The 19,809-nt window shown below is 33.4% G+C and overlaps 2 protein-coding genes and 1 pseudogene across 6 annotated transcripts; 2 read left to right on the plus strand and 1 right to left on the minus strand.

Moving 5' to 3' along the window:
* The first annotated feature begins 905 nt into the window (after positions 1-905).
* Positions 906-7,741, plus strand: LOC142529074 (serine/threonine-protein kinase STY13-like). 5 transcript variants are annotated; one of them, XM_075634465.1, is made up of 3 exons: positions 906-1,142; positions 5,254-6,896; positions 7,360-7,741. In XM_075634465.1, the coding sequence occupies exons 2-3, from the start codon at positions 6,001-6,003 to the stop codon at positions 7,697-7,699; spliced, it is 1,236 nt and encodes a 411-aa protein (XP_075490580.1). In that variant the 5' UTR covers positions 906-1,142; positions 5,254-6,000; the 3' UTR covers positions 7,700-7,741. The 5 variants fall into 5 exon arrangements, with proteins under 5 accessions (XP_075490580.1, XP_075490579.1, XP_075490583.1 ...); XM_075634464.1 differs by lacking the exon at positions 906-1,142 and having other exon boundaries at positions 5,026-5,368; positions 5,899-6,896; XM_075634468.1 differs by lacking the exon at positions 906-1,142 and having other exon boundaries at positions 5,026-5,316; positions 5,899-6,896.
* LOC142529075 (serine/threonine-protein kinase STY13-like) lies at positions 1,796-3,870 on the plus strand (annotated as a pseudogene).
* A 3,405-nt stretch (positions 7,742-11,146) lies between the features above and the next one.
* On the minus strand, positions 11,147-13,477 carry LOC142530017 (beta-amyrin 28-monooxygenase-like). The gene is made up of 3 exons (XM_075635769.1): positions 12,495-13,477; positions 11,724-11,911; positions 11,147-11,628 (listed from the first exon to the last, which is right to left on the minus strand). The coding sequence occupies exons 1-3, from the start codon at positions 13,447-13,449 to the stop codon at positions 11,329-11,331; spliced, it is 1,443 nt and encodes a 480-aa protein (XP_075491884.1). The 5' UTR covers positions 13,450-13,477; the 3' UTR covers positions 11,147-11,328.
* Positions 13,478-19,809: the final 6,332 nt, after the last annotated feature.

Genomic DNA, 19,809 nt, shown 5'->3' on the forward strand with positions numbered 1-19,809 from the left:
AGAAACTTTAAACATATTATAACTACTTATTTTTCTACAGCAAACATGTTTTTTTCGGGTACGAACGATATAATAATGATATTATATCGACAACTTGATATATAATAAATATTCGATATATTCGTTATGTTATTTGAATTGTATAGAAATTTTAATATAGCAAGATTTGCATACGATATCAAACCACTCTCCCTAAATATCACAATAATATTTATAAATTAAATAAACATAATATTTTTAATTACTGAAATTATGAATAAAATAAAAAAGCTAAGGCCTAAGACTTAAGAGTAGATCTCTTGTGAGACAGTCTCACGATTTTTTATCTGTGAGACGAGCCAACTCTACCGATATTCATAATAAAAAGTAATACTCTTAGTATAAAAGTAATACTTTTTCATGGATAATCCAAATAAGATATATGTCTCACAAAATACGACCCGTGAGACCGTCTCACACAAATTTTTGCTTAAAAAATAATATTTTTCATATATAAAGTCAGATTGGAAATTCATCTTACATACTTGACACGTAAAATAATTTTATAAGAGTTTTTTTGTTTGTTCAGTAAGTTCGAACTATTATTAAAAATTTCGGTCACCCCTAATAATAATATCAGTGTGCCAATATTATATATATGCTAAGAGTATTATTTTTTATTGTAAATATCGATACTGTTGACCTGTCTTACATGTAAAGATTCGTGAGACCGTCTCACAAGAAACCTACTCATAATATCAGTGTGTCGATATTTTATATATATATATATATATATATATATATGGGATAATCTAAGTAATACATTTACCAGAAAATACATTCAGCCTCTTATTTTGGCAATAATTTAGAATCTAAAATAAATTAATTTTGTATTTTAAAAAATGTGGGTAACATAATTAACTCAAATGTTCAGTTCCCATTCCCCGTCCCTTCATTTCATCCCCGTTGTCTGATTTCTCTCTCTGAAACGGTCTCTCTCAAGGCATCGTTCTTTCTACTCCATCTTTGATTCTTACTTTGTACAGCTGAAGTTTTGTGGGGACGAGGGGCAGACTTGTGAATTCAACAGTCTACTGCGGGATTACGTCGCCGTTGGCTGATCCGAGCCGACGAAAAAGTGAAGTCAAGCCCTCTTGATCGAGGTGTATTTTTATGTTTGTTATATATTTTACCATCGGATCACTTAAATTTTTACCTGTTCGGAGGGTTTCTGGGCTTTTTCTTTTGTTTATGTGTGATTGTGTGGGGTTTGATTTTGGTATGTTTTTAGCTGGATTGATTTTTTGGGTGTTGATTTTTTGCGTGTGAATATTTCATTTTCTCGTGGTCAGTAGCTAAAGTTTAATTCTTGGTTCTATTTTTTGGGTTTGGGAAGGGAAAATTTGATGGTGAAACTACTAGTTCTGTTACCTGTGACGAGTCTTCTACTTGAGAAAATGGGGAACAAATGAGTAGCTATCTCATGAGCATTTCGATTCTGTTGAATATCAAACTAGACGTATCTAAGGAATTATATTTTCAGCTCAACGAAGCTAGTTTAGTTTTGCGCGTGTACGGTTATGCGTATTTTGACACTTATTATATAATATTGGTTTGTGTTTTTGGGTTTTTACTAGAGCCTCTTTGGTGGCTTTGAAGGTCTTATTAAAGTTTCGATGATATAAATAATTTTGATATTTTCAATTGGTTCTGATTATCTTTGATTGGCATGAATTACTTTTTGATAATGAAAACGTATAGATGGAGCCATGGAACATTATTTTGAGTTATCAGTTTCTTTTTGTGTACTTTATAGGTATTTGGTGAGAGAGGTTGAGCTTGGAAATGCTTAAGCATACAGGATAAAGGGTTTTCAAGGTTCTGTTTGGTGGAAATTATTGATAATAAATTCGAGAAAATGTTGGAGGGTCCGAAATTTACTGGAATCATAAACCTAACCATAACCATGAAAATTACGATTTTTCTCAAAATTTCTATCGCAAGCTCAATGAGGGATCAAATACGTCGATAGATAGTTATGGGAGCTTGCAGTTGAGCAACAGTGGAGGCTCTGTTGCCATGTCTTTGGATAGCAGTATGGGATCAAATGGTTCCAATACTCGTATCTTGGGCCACCAAGGCCTCAAGCATGTACACAACTATTCAGTCGCTGCTAGTGTCAATCATGGGAGAGCATCTCAAGGGCTGAGTAATGATGCGCTGGCTCAAGCTTTAATGAACCCTCGGTATCCTACGCAGGGACTTGGTGACTATGATGAGTGGACCATTGACCTGAGGAAGCTGAACATGGGGCCAGCATTCGCTCAAGGGGCTTTTGGTAAGCTGTACAGAGGCACGTATAATGGTGAGGATGTTGCAATTAAGCTTCTCGAGAAACCAGAGAATGATACAGAGAGAGCACACTTGATGGAGCAGCAGTTTCAACAAGAGGTAATGATGTTAGCAACATTGAAGCATCCCAGTATTGTTCGATTTATTGGTGCATGTTACAAACCCATGGTCTGGTGTATTGTGACTGAATATGCCAAGGGTGGCTCAGTGCGGCAGTTCTTGATGAAGCGGCAGAACCGTGCTGTACCCCTTAAACTTGCTGTAAAGCAGGCTTTGGATGTGGCAAGAGGGATGGAATATGTGCATGGGTTGAATTTAATCCATCGAGACTTGAAGTCAGATAATCTTTTAATATCCTCTGACAAATCGATCAAGATTGCGGATTTTGGTGTAGCTCGCATTGAGGTACAGACTGAAGGAATGACTCCAGAGACGGGCACTTATCGTTGGATGGCGCCGTAAGTTAATTATCTTGTTTGTCTGTCTTCTATGTTTTCATGCATTTTCAATCTATTTGGCCTTAAGATTTGTGTGCTAATGGATTGTATTTTATTTCTCTTTTACATACAAATTTCCCGTCCGATAGCACTTACTGCTTTTGTAGTTATGTTTCCTATATAACTTATGTAAGACATTCCATTTCATCATACGTTCGAACTGTTTGAAATATTGCAAGTCATGTAGCCAAATTTATTCTTGTTCTGCATGATTATTATTTTTTTGAGTTCTCATCTCTACCTAAAAAATCCTCAGTTCTCTCTAAATTCAAATATTGATGCTGCAGTTCAAATAGTTCAAGTGTGATTGACAGAATATTTGAGACTCCGAGCTGTTTCTGTGATTATTCTTTTTGTTTTGATTTTCTTCTTATTGTAGTTTTTTTAATTGTCTTTTGGTGGGATATTTGGGACATTGTTCTTAAATTTCAGGGAGATGATTCAGCATAGGCCATATACACAAAAAGTCGATGTATACAGCTTTGGGATTGTGCTCTGGGAGCTTATAACTGGGATGCTTCCATTCCAGAACATGACTGCCGTTCAGGCAGCATTTGCAGTCGTCATCAAAGGTGTTCGACCAACGATCCCCAACGACTGCCTTCCGTCTCTTGGTCAGATCATGACTCTTTGCTGGGATGTTAATCCTGACGTGAGGCCATCGTTCAGCGAGGTTGTCAGAATGCTCGAGGCTGCAGAGAATGAGATCATAACGACTGTTAGAAAAGCTCGATTCAGGTGCTGCATGACTCAACCGATGACTACAGATTAGCAAGCAGTAAGAAAATAGTAAAAAACAGGAAAAGGAATATAGGTGATTCCATGTCGTTCGGTCGTGTCACGTGTGTATGTATCTAGGTTTAACTTCTTGAATCTTACCCGCGGATATACACGGGAAGATGTTTATTGCTATAAAAACTGTTGTTTCTTGGTTTTGTTTTTCGTGTTTCTGGATTTAAAATTCCGAACTATATATGATAGAGGAGATGCGATGTGTATTCATGCATTCGCTTGTCCAAAATATTAATCACTTTTGATCAATATAGCTGGTAACATTGAAGTCAATTTAGCCTGGCAGAGTCAGATTCTTGGCTCCGTCGTTGGTCATAATATGATATGGTAATTGTGATCTGATGTGTTTTTGGTTCATGGAGTCTGGAAATTGGAAATTTTATTTCGAGAAATTTATGAACTCAATATTTAAATATTAATAATTACGCAAGAAAAAAGACCAAATTAATATGGTTGATTATGTCAATATCACACAAATGCTCATTACTATATTGTACTTATTAAAATATAAAATGTATACAAGAGACGTATATACATACTTGGTATACATATATTATATAAACATGATAAAATATTTTAAATAGAGAGCTCTTGGAATGATTAATTTTAATATTTTAATATGTGAAAATAAAATAATAAAAAATAACTTAATTTTTTTGAATAAAAACTACGGCATCATCGATAAATTATTTATATTTATATGTTTGTCTTAAAAATATTTATTCTTAACATACTTTTCCCTCCTAATTGAATAATTTTAAAAGTTGTTAATCTTATATTCTTATCACAAATATTATTTTTTTGTTTATTTTTAAGTTGATTATATCATTACATATTTAGTTTAATTATAATATTTAATAAATTCTATAAGAGTGTGATATATATTGGATAATATAAGAGACAGTTTCGTACCAAGGATATATAACAAATTAAATATTAAAAAATCATTTTTAAACCCAACATTTGACTTAAGAGTGATGTATCATTATATTATCTCATATACTTATTTCTCATATCTATTTTATTCCATGTGTGTTAGCAAGTAGTTATTATTTTTGTGTCAACGTAATATCATGTCAACCATGCTAGTCAGGTAAATCACAATGAACAAATAATGTGTAATAAGCTTGTCCAAAAATATGTTGGTAGGAGGAATCGAATTTCTGACAACTGATCAACCATTCATTTCTTTCGTCAATTCGAACACTCTTAAAATATCATCTCTATGTTTTACATCATTTATCGTTCCATCCCACAAACTAACATAAATGATTTTTTTAAATCTAAATGCGATACATTTGCAAGAAAATACATTTAGTCTCTATTTTTTGCATTGATTTAGTTAAGTTTAATTAAATTAAAAAAAAAATGCAGGTAACATAATTAACACAAGGGTTCATATTCCATTCCGTCTCCCTTCATTTCATCTCTCTCTCTCCTTTGTCTCCTCTCTCTCTAAAACGGTCTCTCTCAGGGCACCGTTCTTCCTGTTCTGTATTTGATTCTTACTGTGTACAGCTGAAGTTTTGTGGGGACAAGGGGCAAACTTGTGAATTCACCAGTCTCCTGCGGGAATACACCGCCTTTGGCTTACCCGACGTAGAAAAAGTGAAGTCAAGCCCTCTTGATCGAGCTGTATCTTTCTCTTTCTTGTATATTTTACCATCGGATCACTGAAATTTTACCTGCTCGGAGGGTTCTTGGGCTTGTTCTTTTGTTAATGTGTGCTTTTCTGGGGTTTAATTTGGGTATGATTTTTAGCTGGATTGATTTTTTGGGTGTTGATTCTTGCGATGTGAAGATTTCGTTTCTTGTGGGTTTGTTGCTAAAATTTGAATCTTGGTTCTAGTTTCTGGGTTTGGGAAGGGAAATTTTAATGGTGAACCTACGAGTTCTGTTATCTGTAACGAGTCTTCTTCTCAAGAAAATGGGAGGGGAGGCAAATGAGTATCTATAGCATGAGCATTTCGATTCTGTTAACTATCAAACTAGATGTATCTTAGGAATTATATTTTGAGCTCGACCAAGCTAGTTTAGCTTTGCGTGTGTACGGTTATGTGTATTTTTTGCACTCATAAGATTGTGTTTTTTGGTGTTGCTAGAGCTTCTTTGGTGGTTTTGAAGGTCTTATAAAGTTTTGATTAAGTAAATTATTTGGTGTTTTCAATTGGATCGGCAATCTTATTGGCGTGAAATACTTTTTTGATAGTAAAACATATAGATGGAGCCATGGAACTTTATTTGGAGTTGTCAGTTTTTTTTTATGTGTTCTTTATAGGTATTTGGTGAGAGAGGTTGAGCTTGGAAATGCTTAAGCATACACGATAAAGGGTTTTTAAGATTCTTTTTGGTGGAAATTATTGATAAGAAATTCGAGAAAATGTTGGAGGGCCCGAAATTTACTGGAATCATAGACCTAAACCATAACCATGAAAATTACGACTTTTCTCAAAATTTCTATCGCAAGCTGAACGAGGGATCGAATATGTCGGTAGATAGCTATGGGAGCTTGCAGATGAGCAACGGTGGAGGCTCTGTTGCCATGTCAGTTGACAACAGTAGTGTTGGATCAAATGATTCCAACACTCGTATCTTGGGCCACCAAGGCCTCAAGCATGTACACAACTATTCAGTCGCTGCAAGTGTCAATCATGGGAGAGCATCTCAAGGGCTGAGTAATGATGCGCTTGCACAAGCTTTAATGAACCCTCGGTATCCTACGCAGGGACTTGGTGACTATGATGAATGGACCCTTGACCTGAGGAAGCTGAACATGGGGCCAGCTTTCGCTCAAGGGGCTTTTGGAAAGTTGTACAGAGGCACATATAATGGTCAGGATGTTGCAATTAAGCTTCTTGAGAAACCAGAGAATGATGCAGAGAGGGCACAGTTGATGGAACAACAATTTCAGCAAGAGGTAATGATGTTAGCAACATTGAAGCATCCCAATATTGTTCGCTTCATTGGTGCATGTCGAAAACCCATGGTCTGGTGTATTGTGACTGAATATGCCAAGGGAGGTTCAGTGCGGCAGTTCTTGATGAAGCGGCAGAACCGTTCTGTACCCCTTAAATTGGCTGTAAAGCAGGCCTTGGATGTGGCAAGAGGAATGGCATATGTGCATGGATTGAATTTAATCCATCGAGACTTGAAGTCGGATAATCTTTTAATATCAGCGGACAAATCCATCAAGATTGCGGATTTTGGTGTAGCTCGCATTGAGGTACAGACTGAAGGAATGACACCAGAGACAGGCACTTATCGTTGGATGGCGCCGTAAGTTAGTTATTCTTTTTTGTTTCTCTTCTATGTTTTCATGCATTTTTAATCTATTTGGTCGTCAAAGTTGTGTGCTGGTCGATTGTATTTTGTTTCTCTTATACGTAAAAATTTACAGTCCATTTGGTAGTTCTCACTATTTTTACTGCCTGCATTAATAACGTAAGACATTCCATTTCATTATACATTCGAACTGTTTGAATCATTGCAAGTCGTTTAGCCTAATTTATGCTTGTTCTGCATGATTTATTTTTTAGCTCTCATCTTTACCAAAAAATCCTTAGTTTTCTCTAAAATCAAATATTGATGCTGCAGTTAAAATAGTTCAAGTGTGTGTGACAGAATATTTGAGACTCCGAGCTGTTTCTGTGGTTATTCTTTTTGTTTTGATTTTCTTGTTGTAGCAGTTTTTTTAATTATCTTTTGGTTGGATATTTGGGACATTGTTCTTAAATTTCAGGGAGATGATTCAGCATAGACAATATACACACAAAGTCGATGTATACAGCTTTGGAATTGTGCTATGGGAGCTTATAACTGGGATGCTTCCATTCCAGAACATGACTGCCGTTCAGGCGGCATTTGCAGTCGTCATCAAAGGTGTTCGACCAACGATCCCCAACGATTGCCTTCCGTCTCTTGGTCAGATCATGACTCTTTGCTGGGATGTTAATCCCGACGTGAGGCCATCGTTCAGTGAGGTTGTCAGAATGCTCGAGGCTTCAGAGAATGAGATCATGACGACTGTTAGAAAGGCTCGTTTCAGGTGCTGCATGACTATACCGATGACTACAGATTAGCAAGCGAAAAGATAATAGTAAAGAACTGTAAAAGGAAACAAAGGTGATTCCTTATCAGTTGTGTGTATTTTTCTAGGCTTAATTTCTTGAATCTTACCCGCGGATACACACGGGGAGGATGTTTATTACTATGAAAACTGTTTCCACCTTCCACCACTATAATTTTATAGAATTACAAAATAATATTATCTTAAAATATGAAGTGAACAAAGTTGGTTTGGTGTACCTGCACAATAATTAATTTGTAAATCTATATATATATAAAAGCAGAGTTTTGCTTAAAATAGTAAATTCTCGCCAAAATGACAATGCTAAAAAAAGAAAGATATAGATATAATGAATCTCGAAATAGGTGTACTGCAATAAATGATAACTTCAATTATTATTTGCATTGATTATATCAATTTTTTTAGTAATTCAAATTTGAATTTTATTATTTTTATATCAATTTAAATGTAACTTATTATTTTCATTACCAAGAGGCTACAATTTTTTTCCATATATTTTTTTTGATATAGATGTATTATTTATATTTTTTTTATTTTATGGGGTTCACACATATATGAAATAATCAAGCGTCCGATCATGAAAAGAGTGAAAAATATTCTCAAATAATATCATATATATATATAAACATAGTTTTAAAGTTTCCGCCAACACTAATATGTTATAAAAGAAAAATTGTTGATAATTATTAATATATTGATCTATCATATTAAATATTTGAAACAAATAAGAAATAAATATGTAATGAAATGTGTTTTTTTTTCAATTTATTTTTTAAAATTAAAATTAAAATTTGATGTTTTTTGAAAAGATAAACTACATTTAAGTATTTTCATTGATTATATCATTCTATTTAATTTTAATTATGTTTTTAAGTTGTGTGATATTTTTATAGAGTTAATTTTTACTACTCTATATCATATTAAATAAAATATCAAATTTTAATATAATACTAAGTTTTTCAACTATTTTAAAAATGCCATTAATTTTTGATATATTAACTTCATGTGAAATGTTATTATTATTATATATCTTAATAGAACTTTAACATATGTATCTTAATAAAAATTTAATTTAAACATTGTTACCATTTTCAAAAATTAAATAAATTTATTCATCTAAATAAGTGACATGAAAATTTAATTTTCAAAAAAAATTATTTATTATTTAAAATTTTGATAAAAAAATAATATATGATTTTTAAAATATTTTTTTATTTTTTATTTATTAATAACAGTTTCATTTAAACAAAATAAATAAGTCAATTTAATGACAAAATATTGTTATCATAATTTGATTGTTATATCAAATGACAAAAATATTTTGATATGAAAACTTTTTATAATAATATTTAAAATTTAAATATATTCATTATATTAATTATTTTAAATAATTATTCAAACATTAATACTTACTAATTTTAATCATTAATTATATAAAACAACATTCCGTGCATTGCACGAGTGAAATGCTAGTTTTATTAAAAAAATACAGTAATCATATCCATACTTGTATAAAGAATGTAAAATGTCGGTTAGAAAATAACAGGTCCCTGGTTGCGAAAAAGGGTGGGAGGAAGGAAATCACAGGAGGGTTGGAAGACTGTAGTCATAGTATAAACATGTGGCAGAATCTTAAATAATTTTTTGAAAATAAAAATAAAAAATAAAAATATATTACGTTCAATCTAGTTAATTTTAAAAAATATAGAAATAGAATTCAATCATTTCAAATTAAACTACGTTTACACCCTTGCTTTCACAATACATTAAGAGGTTAATTACATATACTTTCCCTTACGGTTACCATAATTGCTTAAAAAATCAATTAAATTTAAAAATTACATATCATCCCCTCATGTTTGTATTAAGTTTACGTTTACCCCGCGAACTTTAAAACTACCTCGTAAAATATATGTAGATCTTATAATTACATTGAAAATCGATTCGATTTAGTTTGATGTTTAGTATGTTTAAGTGAAAAATTAAATAAAAGGTAAGACAAAATCAAACAACAAATTAAAAAGTCAAATTCTAAATATATTTTGATTTTTATCGATTTTAGTTTTAAAATACATCAAATAAACTTTAATATTTTGAGTTTTAACATTCAAAATCAAATCAACTTTTTTTTTGGTTTCATTTTATTTTTTATACTCTTTTTCATTAAAATAATTTTTACATATAATATTATTTAAATATTATGAATAAGGGCACCCACATTGGTTGGTTAATGGATGTTAATAACATCCATTAATTTTCGCCCACCAATGTGGGCGCCAGAATTGATAATCTTGGCTGACATGGCAGCCAAGAAATTCATCAGAATGAACGGCGTTATTTCGAAATTTGCGACGGTTTTTCGTAAACCATCGCAACTTTGCGACGGTTTTTCGTAAACCGTCGCAAAGTGAAAAGCGTCTTTTTTTTAAAAAAAAAAAGTCGCTATTTGCGACGGTTTTTTAACACCTGTCGCTAATTATCACCAACGGCTATTTTCAAACGGCAAAATTATGCACCAACGGCTATATTCGATTATCGTAATTCGTTTTCTTCGTATTTTGTGTTTTTTTAAAGAGATTGTGTTGAATAATATTTTAAATAAAAGAGTCCAACTTTTTTTTCATTTCTTAATAATATTTTAATGAATATTGGAATTAAGTTATTTTTAAAATAATAATACTATTTATTTTTAGTAATATTTGTTGTAAAATTTTAAAAATATTAGAAAGATATTGAAATATTAAAAAAAAAAAATGAGTAAGTGGACAGTGGGACCCATAAATAATGAAAGTTGAAATTAAATGAATGTGGGTGTGTGTTAATAATGGGGAAGTGTTAATGTAATGAATACGTGGTTCGTGGACCCCATCATTTTTTATGAGATGGAGAGTTATTAATATGGATTAATTCCGACGGATGCAGATGCCCTAAGAGGTGACAACTGTAAGATCTATAAAAACGTGAAGGGAGTTATTGTACCTCTAAAGTTAACGGGTCTAAATGTAAGCTCGATACATTTAGAGAGTATATATAAAATTCTTAAAGTTATTTGAATATTTTTTTAATTATAGTAAACTTCAGTAGTGAAGGTATATAAAATTAACCCTATTATATATTTAGAGAGTATGTCTTTTGTGAGACGGTCTCACAAATATTTATCTGTTAGACATGTCAACTCTACCGATATTCACAATAAAAAGTAATACTCTTAGTATAAAAAATAATATTTTTTCATGGATGACCCAAATAAGTGATCTGTCTCACAAAATACGACCTGTGAGACCGTCTCACACATAGATGACCCAAATAAGATATATGTCTCACAAAATACGACTCGTGAGACCGTCTCACACAAGTTTTTGTCTATAAACAATAAATAAATAATGCATGTTTCTCAAGAGCATTATCTCTATGGTGGTCAAAGTTGGTGGTTTACATAATTAACATGCACATATATAATTCCATTCCATAATCATTATCAAACTAAGGATAACTCTGTTCTAAAATCACATCACCAAAGGAAAAAAAACAATTATTAGAAATACAAAATTACCATAGAAGCCTTAGATACGAGTAGTTTTCTTTCATATCGAAAAGGATAAGATAGTAATTCGCATATTATCATGCATTGTGTGGATAAAGACGAACGGGCAGTCCCTTGGCCGGAATAGGCATTGGGTTCACCACAATCTTTTCATCGACAATGATCTTCTCCCACTTGAATCTCTTGACTAGATGATGCATGAATACAAGTATCTCTAGACGGGCATACTCTTTTCCGGGGCACATTCTCGGGCCTCCTCCAAATGGAACAAACGTATATGGGGCAGGTCCCGATCCTTCGAACCGAGATGGGTCGAACTTTATTAGATCAGGGAAGCATTCGGGGTTGATGTGTGTCGAGTTCGCGTTCCAATATATCTTATCATCACATAGGTATTTTAGTTAGCATTCACTTCATACATTATATATATATATATATATATATATAAATTCGAAATCCAATTTTATTATACCTTCCAACCCTTTGGAATAGAGAAACCATTGAACATGAAATCGGAGATGGCTTCTCTGAAAGCGCCTTGGAGGGGCGGTGCAAGCCTCAACACCTCGCACGCAACATTCCATGAATATTTCATCTTTTGAATATCTTCCCAATTCAAAAGTTCACCGGGGGCCTTTGAGTTTGCAATTTCCATTTGTTCTACACAACCAAAAATAAAATGTCAAAATTACTTTTTAAGTTTATTAATATTTGATATATTCGGAAAAATCAATGAAATCATCCTAAAAAGTTGTGCTATTCCACGTTGGCATTCCAGCGAGAAGAACTAAAGAACAAAAAATATATTTGATTGCACTGAGACCAAATTTTCGAGGACAAAAATCAAAAGAGTATCTCTCGAGACAGTTTCACGAATTTTTATCCGTGAGATGGGTCAACTCTACCGATATTCACAATAAAAAATAATATTCTTAACATAAAAAGAAATAATTTTTCATGGATGACCCAAATAAGATATCTGTCTCATAAAATACGATATGTGAGACCGTCTCACGCAAGTTCTTGTCAAATCAAAATTGAATAATTTAAGTTCTATACACTCGGAATTCGAGAATTTATTGATCGTTGCAAGTTCATTGTCATATCAAAAAATGAAAACTCGAAATGCAATAAATTTGAAGGCAAGAGTCGAAATCTTTTAAACCTTGGGGATAAGTTAAATAAATTAAAATTGGAGAAACAAAAAAGGCAAAAAGGGAAGAGAATAGATTGCTGGGCTTACCGTTGTAGACTCCCTCGTAGATTTCAGGCAACTCCTCAAGATATTTGACGATGAAAGTGCAAGCAGAGCTAGCAGTATCGTGCCCACCAATTAGCAGACCCAAAATCTTGTCAGCGATTTCCAATTCATTCATAAATTTCCCATTTCCGTCGCTTCTAAGCAGCATGTGCGACAGTATGTCTTGTGTAGCCGTGGCTTTTCCCTCTGCTAGATCGATTTTTCGCTGTTTGATGATGGAGATAAGCTCTTTCCTGATGAAATTCGATGCCTTGATCGCCTTGTTAAACGGTGTCCCTGGCAAGTCTATAGGGATTGAGATCAAACCAGAAGCCAAAAGATTGAAAGGATCGGCAAATTTAGCCACACGCAGTGGATCCTCAATGCTCACAAAGAGCCTACACGCGAGCCAGAAAGTGTAGTTCTTGGCGAGAGGGAACACCAATACTTCTTCCCTATTTTCCCACCCGTCGGCAAAGTGTCTTCTCGCTATATGATCCATTATCCCGACATATCGTTGCAAAGCCTCTGGTTTAAGGAAGTTTGGGAGCAATTTTCTCATCTTAATAGCCTCTTCGTTGGAGGAAGATTGTTTAGAAAATGGGAAAATTTTGTCCACAGAACTAGGCCACCATGCTTGAACAAGCTTATTCTCGTTAGAAAACAAGAACTTGTTGCCACTCGCACCGCAGAAAACAGCAGCCGGTTCACCTAAAATGTGAGTCCTGAACACTAGGGACGAGTACTTATCTATGCGGTCGAGTATGAATTTTTCGGGTTGACCCTTCCAGCCGGTGGACAGGAATTCGAGGCTTTCACCAATAACCGGCCAGCCGGTTTTCCCTGGCGGGAGGGGCGTGCCACCATGGGTGGATTTGTTCCTGTAGAAGAGAAAGTTAAGGGAGAGGAGAAAGAGGAGGAAGAAAAGGGAGAGGAGACACACAGAGAAGAGTTCCATGTCTAATTAGCGGCAGAGGAAATGTTGTTTTTTTTGGAAAATAATATTTAAAATGTGTGTATTGAATATTTGAATGTTGAAAATAAGAGTTGTAAATATTGAAAATTAGTGTGTGATGATGTAGGTAATGATGTATTTTATTTTTGGATTATTTGTAAAGATTTCCTATAAATAGATATCTCATTTGTGAAGAAAATCACAATTGAGTAGAGAGAAAAATATTATAAAGTGTGTAGTTTGGTAAATTTTGAGAGTTTGAGATTTTTACTTTTTACCATAAATTTTTACTTTTTCACAACACGTTATCAGCACGAAGCTCTAAAAGTCGTACATACTTTTCCAAGCTCCAAACAGAAGAAAAAGGTAACAAAAATAATTATATTTATTTTACTGTTATTTATTTATTGTATATTTATTTAATATACAATATAATGTTATTATTAGAAATAATAACATTATATTGTATATTAAATAAATATACAATAAAAATAAATTTTTCATAAACTTGTTATAAATCCTGGGAGGATGTTAAGACGACATCCCACACTCCCGGTAAGGGATACGACAAATATAAAAGCCTATAAGGTTTTTAAACAAAATAAATTATGACACTCATTATAATATTATGATATGATATACATAATTATTTAAACATGTCTAATATTATATATATCATATTATTACCATAAAATTATACAAATACATACCTTTATTTTTTTTGTACCCCAACGGTCATAAATGGTAAAAAACGGCTAGTTTTTGCTCTATAAATATGATCTCACAAACACATTCCATCACTCCAACTTTCTCTTCTTCTCTAAAAATTATTCATCATCAAATTTTTCGAAGAAAAAAGAAGATGACTTTCTCAAGGATATTTTTAATTATTTTGGTTGTCATACTCACGAGTCTTGTATTTATCGGAGAATATCCTCCTCGTGCGTTTTCTTTATTTTTACAAATACTTGTACTTGTTGTTTATCCGTTACTTTGTATTGCAATAATTATTAACTAATAAAATGCATCGTAATTTTTTTTTAGTACCACCATGTCAAATTTAACAAAGCTCGAATTTGTTGCGCTCGACATCACGGGAAAGAATTATATGCCATGGACTCTAGATGTAGAAATGCATCTTGAGTCATTGGGTCTAAGCGAGACCATTAAAGAAAATGGCATATGCACGTCACAAGAAAAGGCAAGAGCCATGATATTTTTGCGTCGACATCTCGACGATGGATTGAAATGTGAATATCTGACTGAAAAAAATCCCATGGCTTTGTGGAAGGGATTAAAAGAAAGATTCGAACATATAAGAGAAGTTATACTTCTGACCGCCCGGGATGAATGGAATACATTGAGATTCCAAGACTTTAAAAAAGTCAGTGATTACAATTCGGCGATGTATAGAATAATCTCGCAATTAAAATTTTGTGGACATGAGGTCACAGAATCTGAGATGCTTGAAAAAACATTTTCCACGTTTCATGCATCAAATATTACTCTACAGCAACAATATAGAGTACGTGGATTCGCGAGATATTCTGAACTCATCGCCTGTCTTCTTGTGGCGGAAAAAAACAACGAGCTATTAATGAGAAATCATCAGTCCCGACCCACTGGATCAACAGCATTTCCAGAAGTAAATGCTGTAAGTAAAAATGAATTTAAACCTGGAAACCAAAATCAAATTCAAAGACAAGGTTTTGGTCGAGGTCGTGGACGTGGACGTGGACATGGACGTGGAATTGGCCGTGGTCGTGGTCAAGGCCGTGGTTTTGAAAATAATCGAGATAGTTATTTTTATAACTCATCTCAAAAGAACGTCCCAAACCATCCACAGAAAATGCATCATGAGAATACAAGTGTTAATGAGAAGCACTCAAAAAGATATGAAAGTTCTTGTTACAGATGTGGTACTCCAGGACATTGGTCCAAAGTTTGTCGAGCCCCTGAGCACCTTTGTAAACTTTATAAAGAATCATTAAAGGGGAAAGAAAAGGAGACCAACTTCACTGAACGCAGTGACCGTTTGAGTGATTCAACTCATTTTGATGCTGGTAATTTTATGAATGATTTCTCTGGAAATGATCAATATGTTGGTGGGATAGAAATGAACAATATTGATGCTGCAGATTTTCTCAACGATTTCTCTGAAAATGAACAATATAATGGTAGAATATAAATGTACAATAATCTATTTTTCATGTATTCATAGAATAATGTTTTATTGTATAATTATGATTTGTGTTATATTTAAATATATATTGCAAGTAATTTATTTCATTGCATATTTTTTTGAAGTTCAAATATGGAAAATGCTATGAGCAAAGCTGAAGTTTGCATACCCGATAGTGGTACAACGCACACTATCCTCCGAGATAAAAGATATTTCTTGGAACTAAAACCAACAAAAACAACGGTGAATACAATATCAGGTCCTGTAGACTTGATTAAAGGATGTGGTAAAGCACAATTTTTGTTACCTAATGGTACAAAATTTTTGATCAATGATGTTTTGTATTCACCACAATCGAAAAGAAATTTGTTGAGTTTTAATGATATATATTCCCATGGGTATGATACTCAAACAATGAATGAAGGGAATGAGAAATATATGTGTCTTATCACATATAAATCAGGAAAGAAATATGTGATTGAAAAACTACCAATGCTCCCTACTGGATTGCATTATACACATATAAGTCTCATTGAATCAAACATGGTAGTTGATAATTCTTCGATATTAACCAATTGGCATGATCGATTGGGACATCCTGGTTCAACAATGATGCGAAGAATTATAGAAAATACACATGGTCATCCACTGAAAGACCAGAAGATCTTTCAGAATAATAAGTTTCAATGTAAAACATGTTCTCTTGGAAAACTTATTATAAGACCATCACCAGTCAAAATCCAAACTGAATCACCAATGTTTCTTGAACGTATTCAGGGTGATATTTGTGGACCAATCCATCCACCATGTGGACCATTCAGATACTTTATGGTATTGATTGATGCCTCCAGCAGATGGTCACATGTATGTTTATTATCAACTCGAAATGTTGCATTTGCAAGATTACTTGCTCAAATAATAAAATTGAGGAATCAATTTCCCGATTATACAATCAAGAAAATTAGACTTGATAATGCTGGTAAATTTACTTCCCAAACTTTCAATGATTATTGTATGTCTATGGGAATCATTGTTGAGCATCATGTTGCTCATGTACATACACAGAATGGATTGGCTGAATCATTGATTAAACGTCTGCAAATGATTGCTAGACCAATGATTATGAAAACAAAGCTCCCTATTTCTATATGGGGACATGCAATTTTACACGCTGCTTCATTAATTCGCATCAGACCAAGTGCATATCATAAATACTCCCCATTGCAGCTTGCATTTGGTAAAGAACCAGACATTTCTCATCTGAGAATTTTTGGATGTATGGTGTATGTGCCTATTGCACCACCGCAACGAAAGAAAATGGGACCTCAAAGAAAGGTTGGAATTTATATCGGTTATGATAGTCCATCAATCATTCGATATCTTGAACCTCAGACAGGCGACGTGTTCACAGCACGTTTTGCTGGTTGTCATTTTAATGAGGAAATCTTCCCAATGTTAGGGGGAGAACAGAAACATACCGAAAAGGAAATTACATGGTATGTATCATCATTGTTACATCTGGATCCAAGAACAAAACAATGTGAAAAAGATGTACAACAAATTGTACACTTGCAAAGAATAGCAAATCAAATACCAGATGCATTTGCAGACACAAAAGGGGTAACTAAATTATATATACATGCTGCAAATGCCCCTGCTCGAATTGAAATTCCAAAGAAACAAATGGAAGATACTCATGATGTCATTAAACGCCTGAAGCGTGGAAGACCAGTCGGTTCCAAGGATAAAAATCCTCGAAAAAGAAAATTCATAGAGAAACACGATGATCACAAAATAAAGAATGACGTTTCTGAAGAAACACATGATGATCACAAAATAGAGAATGGTGTTCCTGAAGAAACACATGATGATGAAAATGTTCTGTCAGAACCACAAACTGACGAGAATCATGAAATCTCTATCAATTATATTAATACTGGAAAAATATGGAACCGAAAAGATATAGATGAAATTGATGATATATTTTCTTATAATGTGGCAATCGACATCATAAATGATAACGAAGATCATGAACCAAAATCTTTTGGTGAATGTAAAAATCGGCAGGATTGGATAAAATGGAAAGATGCCATCCAGGTTGAATTAAATTCGCTAAATAAACGTAATGTTTTTGGACCTATAGTCCTTACACCTGAAGGTGTAAAACCTGTTGGATACAAATGGGTTTTTATTCGAAAGCGAAATGAGAAAAATGAAATAGTAAGATATAAAGCTCGACTTGTTGCACAAGGTTTTTCTCAAAGGCCTGGAATTGATTATGAAGAAACGTATTCTCCTGTGATGGATGCAATTACGTTTCGGTATTTGATTAGCTTGGCGGTATCTGAAAATTTAGAAATGCGTCTTATGGATGTTGTTACAGCTTACTTATATGGATCACTTGATAGTAATATATATATGAAAATCCCTGAAGGATTTAAGATGCCTGAAGCACAAAGTTCAAAACCCAGGGAATGTTATTCTGTGAAATTACAAAGATCATTATATGGGTTAAATCAATCAGGTCGAATGTGGTATAATCGACTAAGTGATCACTTGATGAAAAAGCGATATGTAAATAATTCAATATGCCCTTGTGTTTTCATTAAGAAAACAACATCCGGATGCGTAATTATTGCTGTATATGTTGATGATTTAAACATCATTGGAACAAATAAAGAAATTCAAGAAGTTGTGTCATACTTGAAGAAAGAATTTGAAATGAAGGATCTTGGAAAAACCAAGTATTGTCTGGGTTTACAAATTGAACAAAAAGAATGTGGAATGTTTGTTCACCAGACAAATTATACAGAAAAGATCCTTAAACGTTTTAATATGGATAAAGCAAATCCTTTAAGTACTCCAATGGTTGTTAGATCATTAAACATAGAAAAGGATCCATTCCGTCCATGTGAAGATGATGAAGATATTCTTGGTCCAGAAGTACCATATCTAAGTGCCATCGGTGCCCTTATGTACCTTACAAATTGTACAAGGCCTGATATATCTTTTGCCGTGAATCTGTTGGCAAGATTTAGCACATATCCAACAAAGAGACATTGGAACGGAATTAAACATATATTCCGTTATCTACGAGGAACGACAGACTTGGGACTTTTGTATTCAAAAGATGCTAATCCAAGTATAATTGGTTATGCTGATGCTGGATACTTATCTGATCCACACAAGGCACGTTCCCAAACTGGATATGTATTTACTCGTGGAGGCACTGCAATATCTTGGCGTTCTCAGAAACAAACGCTCGTAACAACTTCATCAAATCATTCCGAGATTATTGCACTACATGAAGCAAGTCGTGAATGTGTGTGGTTAAAATCAATGACCCAACATATCCAAATTTCATGCGGATTATCATCTGATGAGAAGCCTGTGATACTATATGAAGATAATGCTGCATGTGTTGCTCAAATGAAAGAAGGATACATAAAAAGCGACAGAACTAAACATATTCCTCCTAAGTTCTTCGCATTCACCAAGGAGCTTGAGAAGAATAGATGTATTGATGTTCGTCACATTCAATCAAGTGAAAACTCATCAGATCTCTTCACAAAGGCACTTCCTACGTCAATATTCAGAAAGCACATATATAATATTGGGATGCGCAATCTACGAAATTTGTGAAGAATTGTTCATGTCAACATCAGGGAGAGTTTACGTGACTGCACTCTTTTTCCCTTACTATGGTTTTTATCCCAATGGATTTTTCCAAGTAAGGTTTTTAACGAGGCAGTACAAAAACACGTAATGAAGACATCATCGTATCATGATCATCATCACAAGGGGGAGTATTGGAAAATAATATTTAAAATGTGTGTATTGAATATTTGAATGTTGAATATTTGAATGTTGAAAATAAGAGTTGTAAATATTGAAAATTAGTGTGTGATGATGTAGGTAATGATGTATTTTATTTTTGGATTATTTGTAAAGATTTTCTATAAATAGATATCTCATTTGTGAAGAAAATCACAATTGAGTAGAGAGAAAAATATTATAAAGTGTGTAGTTTGATAAATTTTGAGAGTTTGAGATTTTTACTTTTTACCATAAATTTTTACTTTTTCACAACAGTTTTTGTGATTTTGCGCAGGTAATTTTAGTATAGGAATTGGGCTCATTTATAGGACAGACATCTGTTGTTTGCCGGTACGATGAAGTCA

Source organism: Primulina tabacum, chromosome 16, assembly GCF_025594145.1.
Source record: "Primulina tabacum isolate GXHZ01 chromosome 16, ASM2559414v2, whole genome shotgun sequence".
Classification (NCBI taxonomy): domain Eukaryota; kingdom Viridiplantae; phylum Streptophyta; class Magnoliopsida; order Lamiales; family Gesneriaceae; genus Primulina; species Primulina tabacum.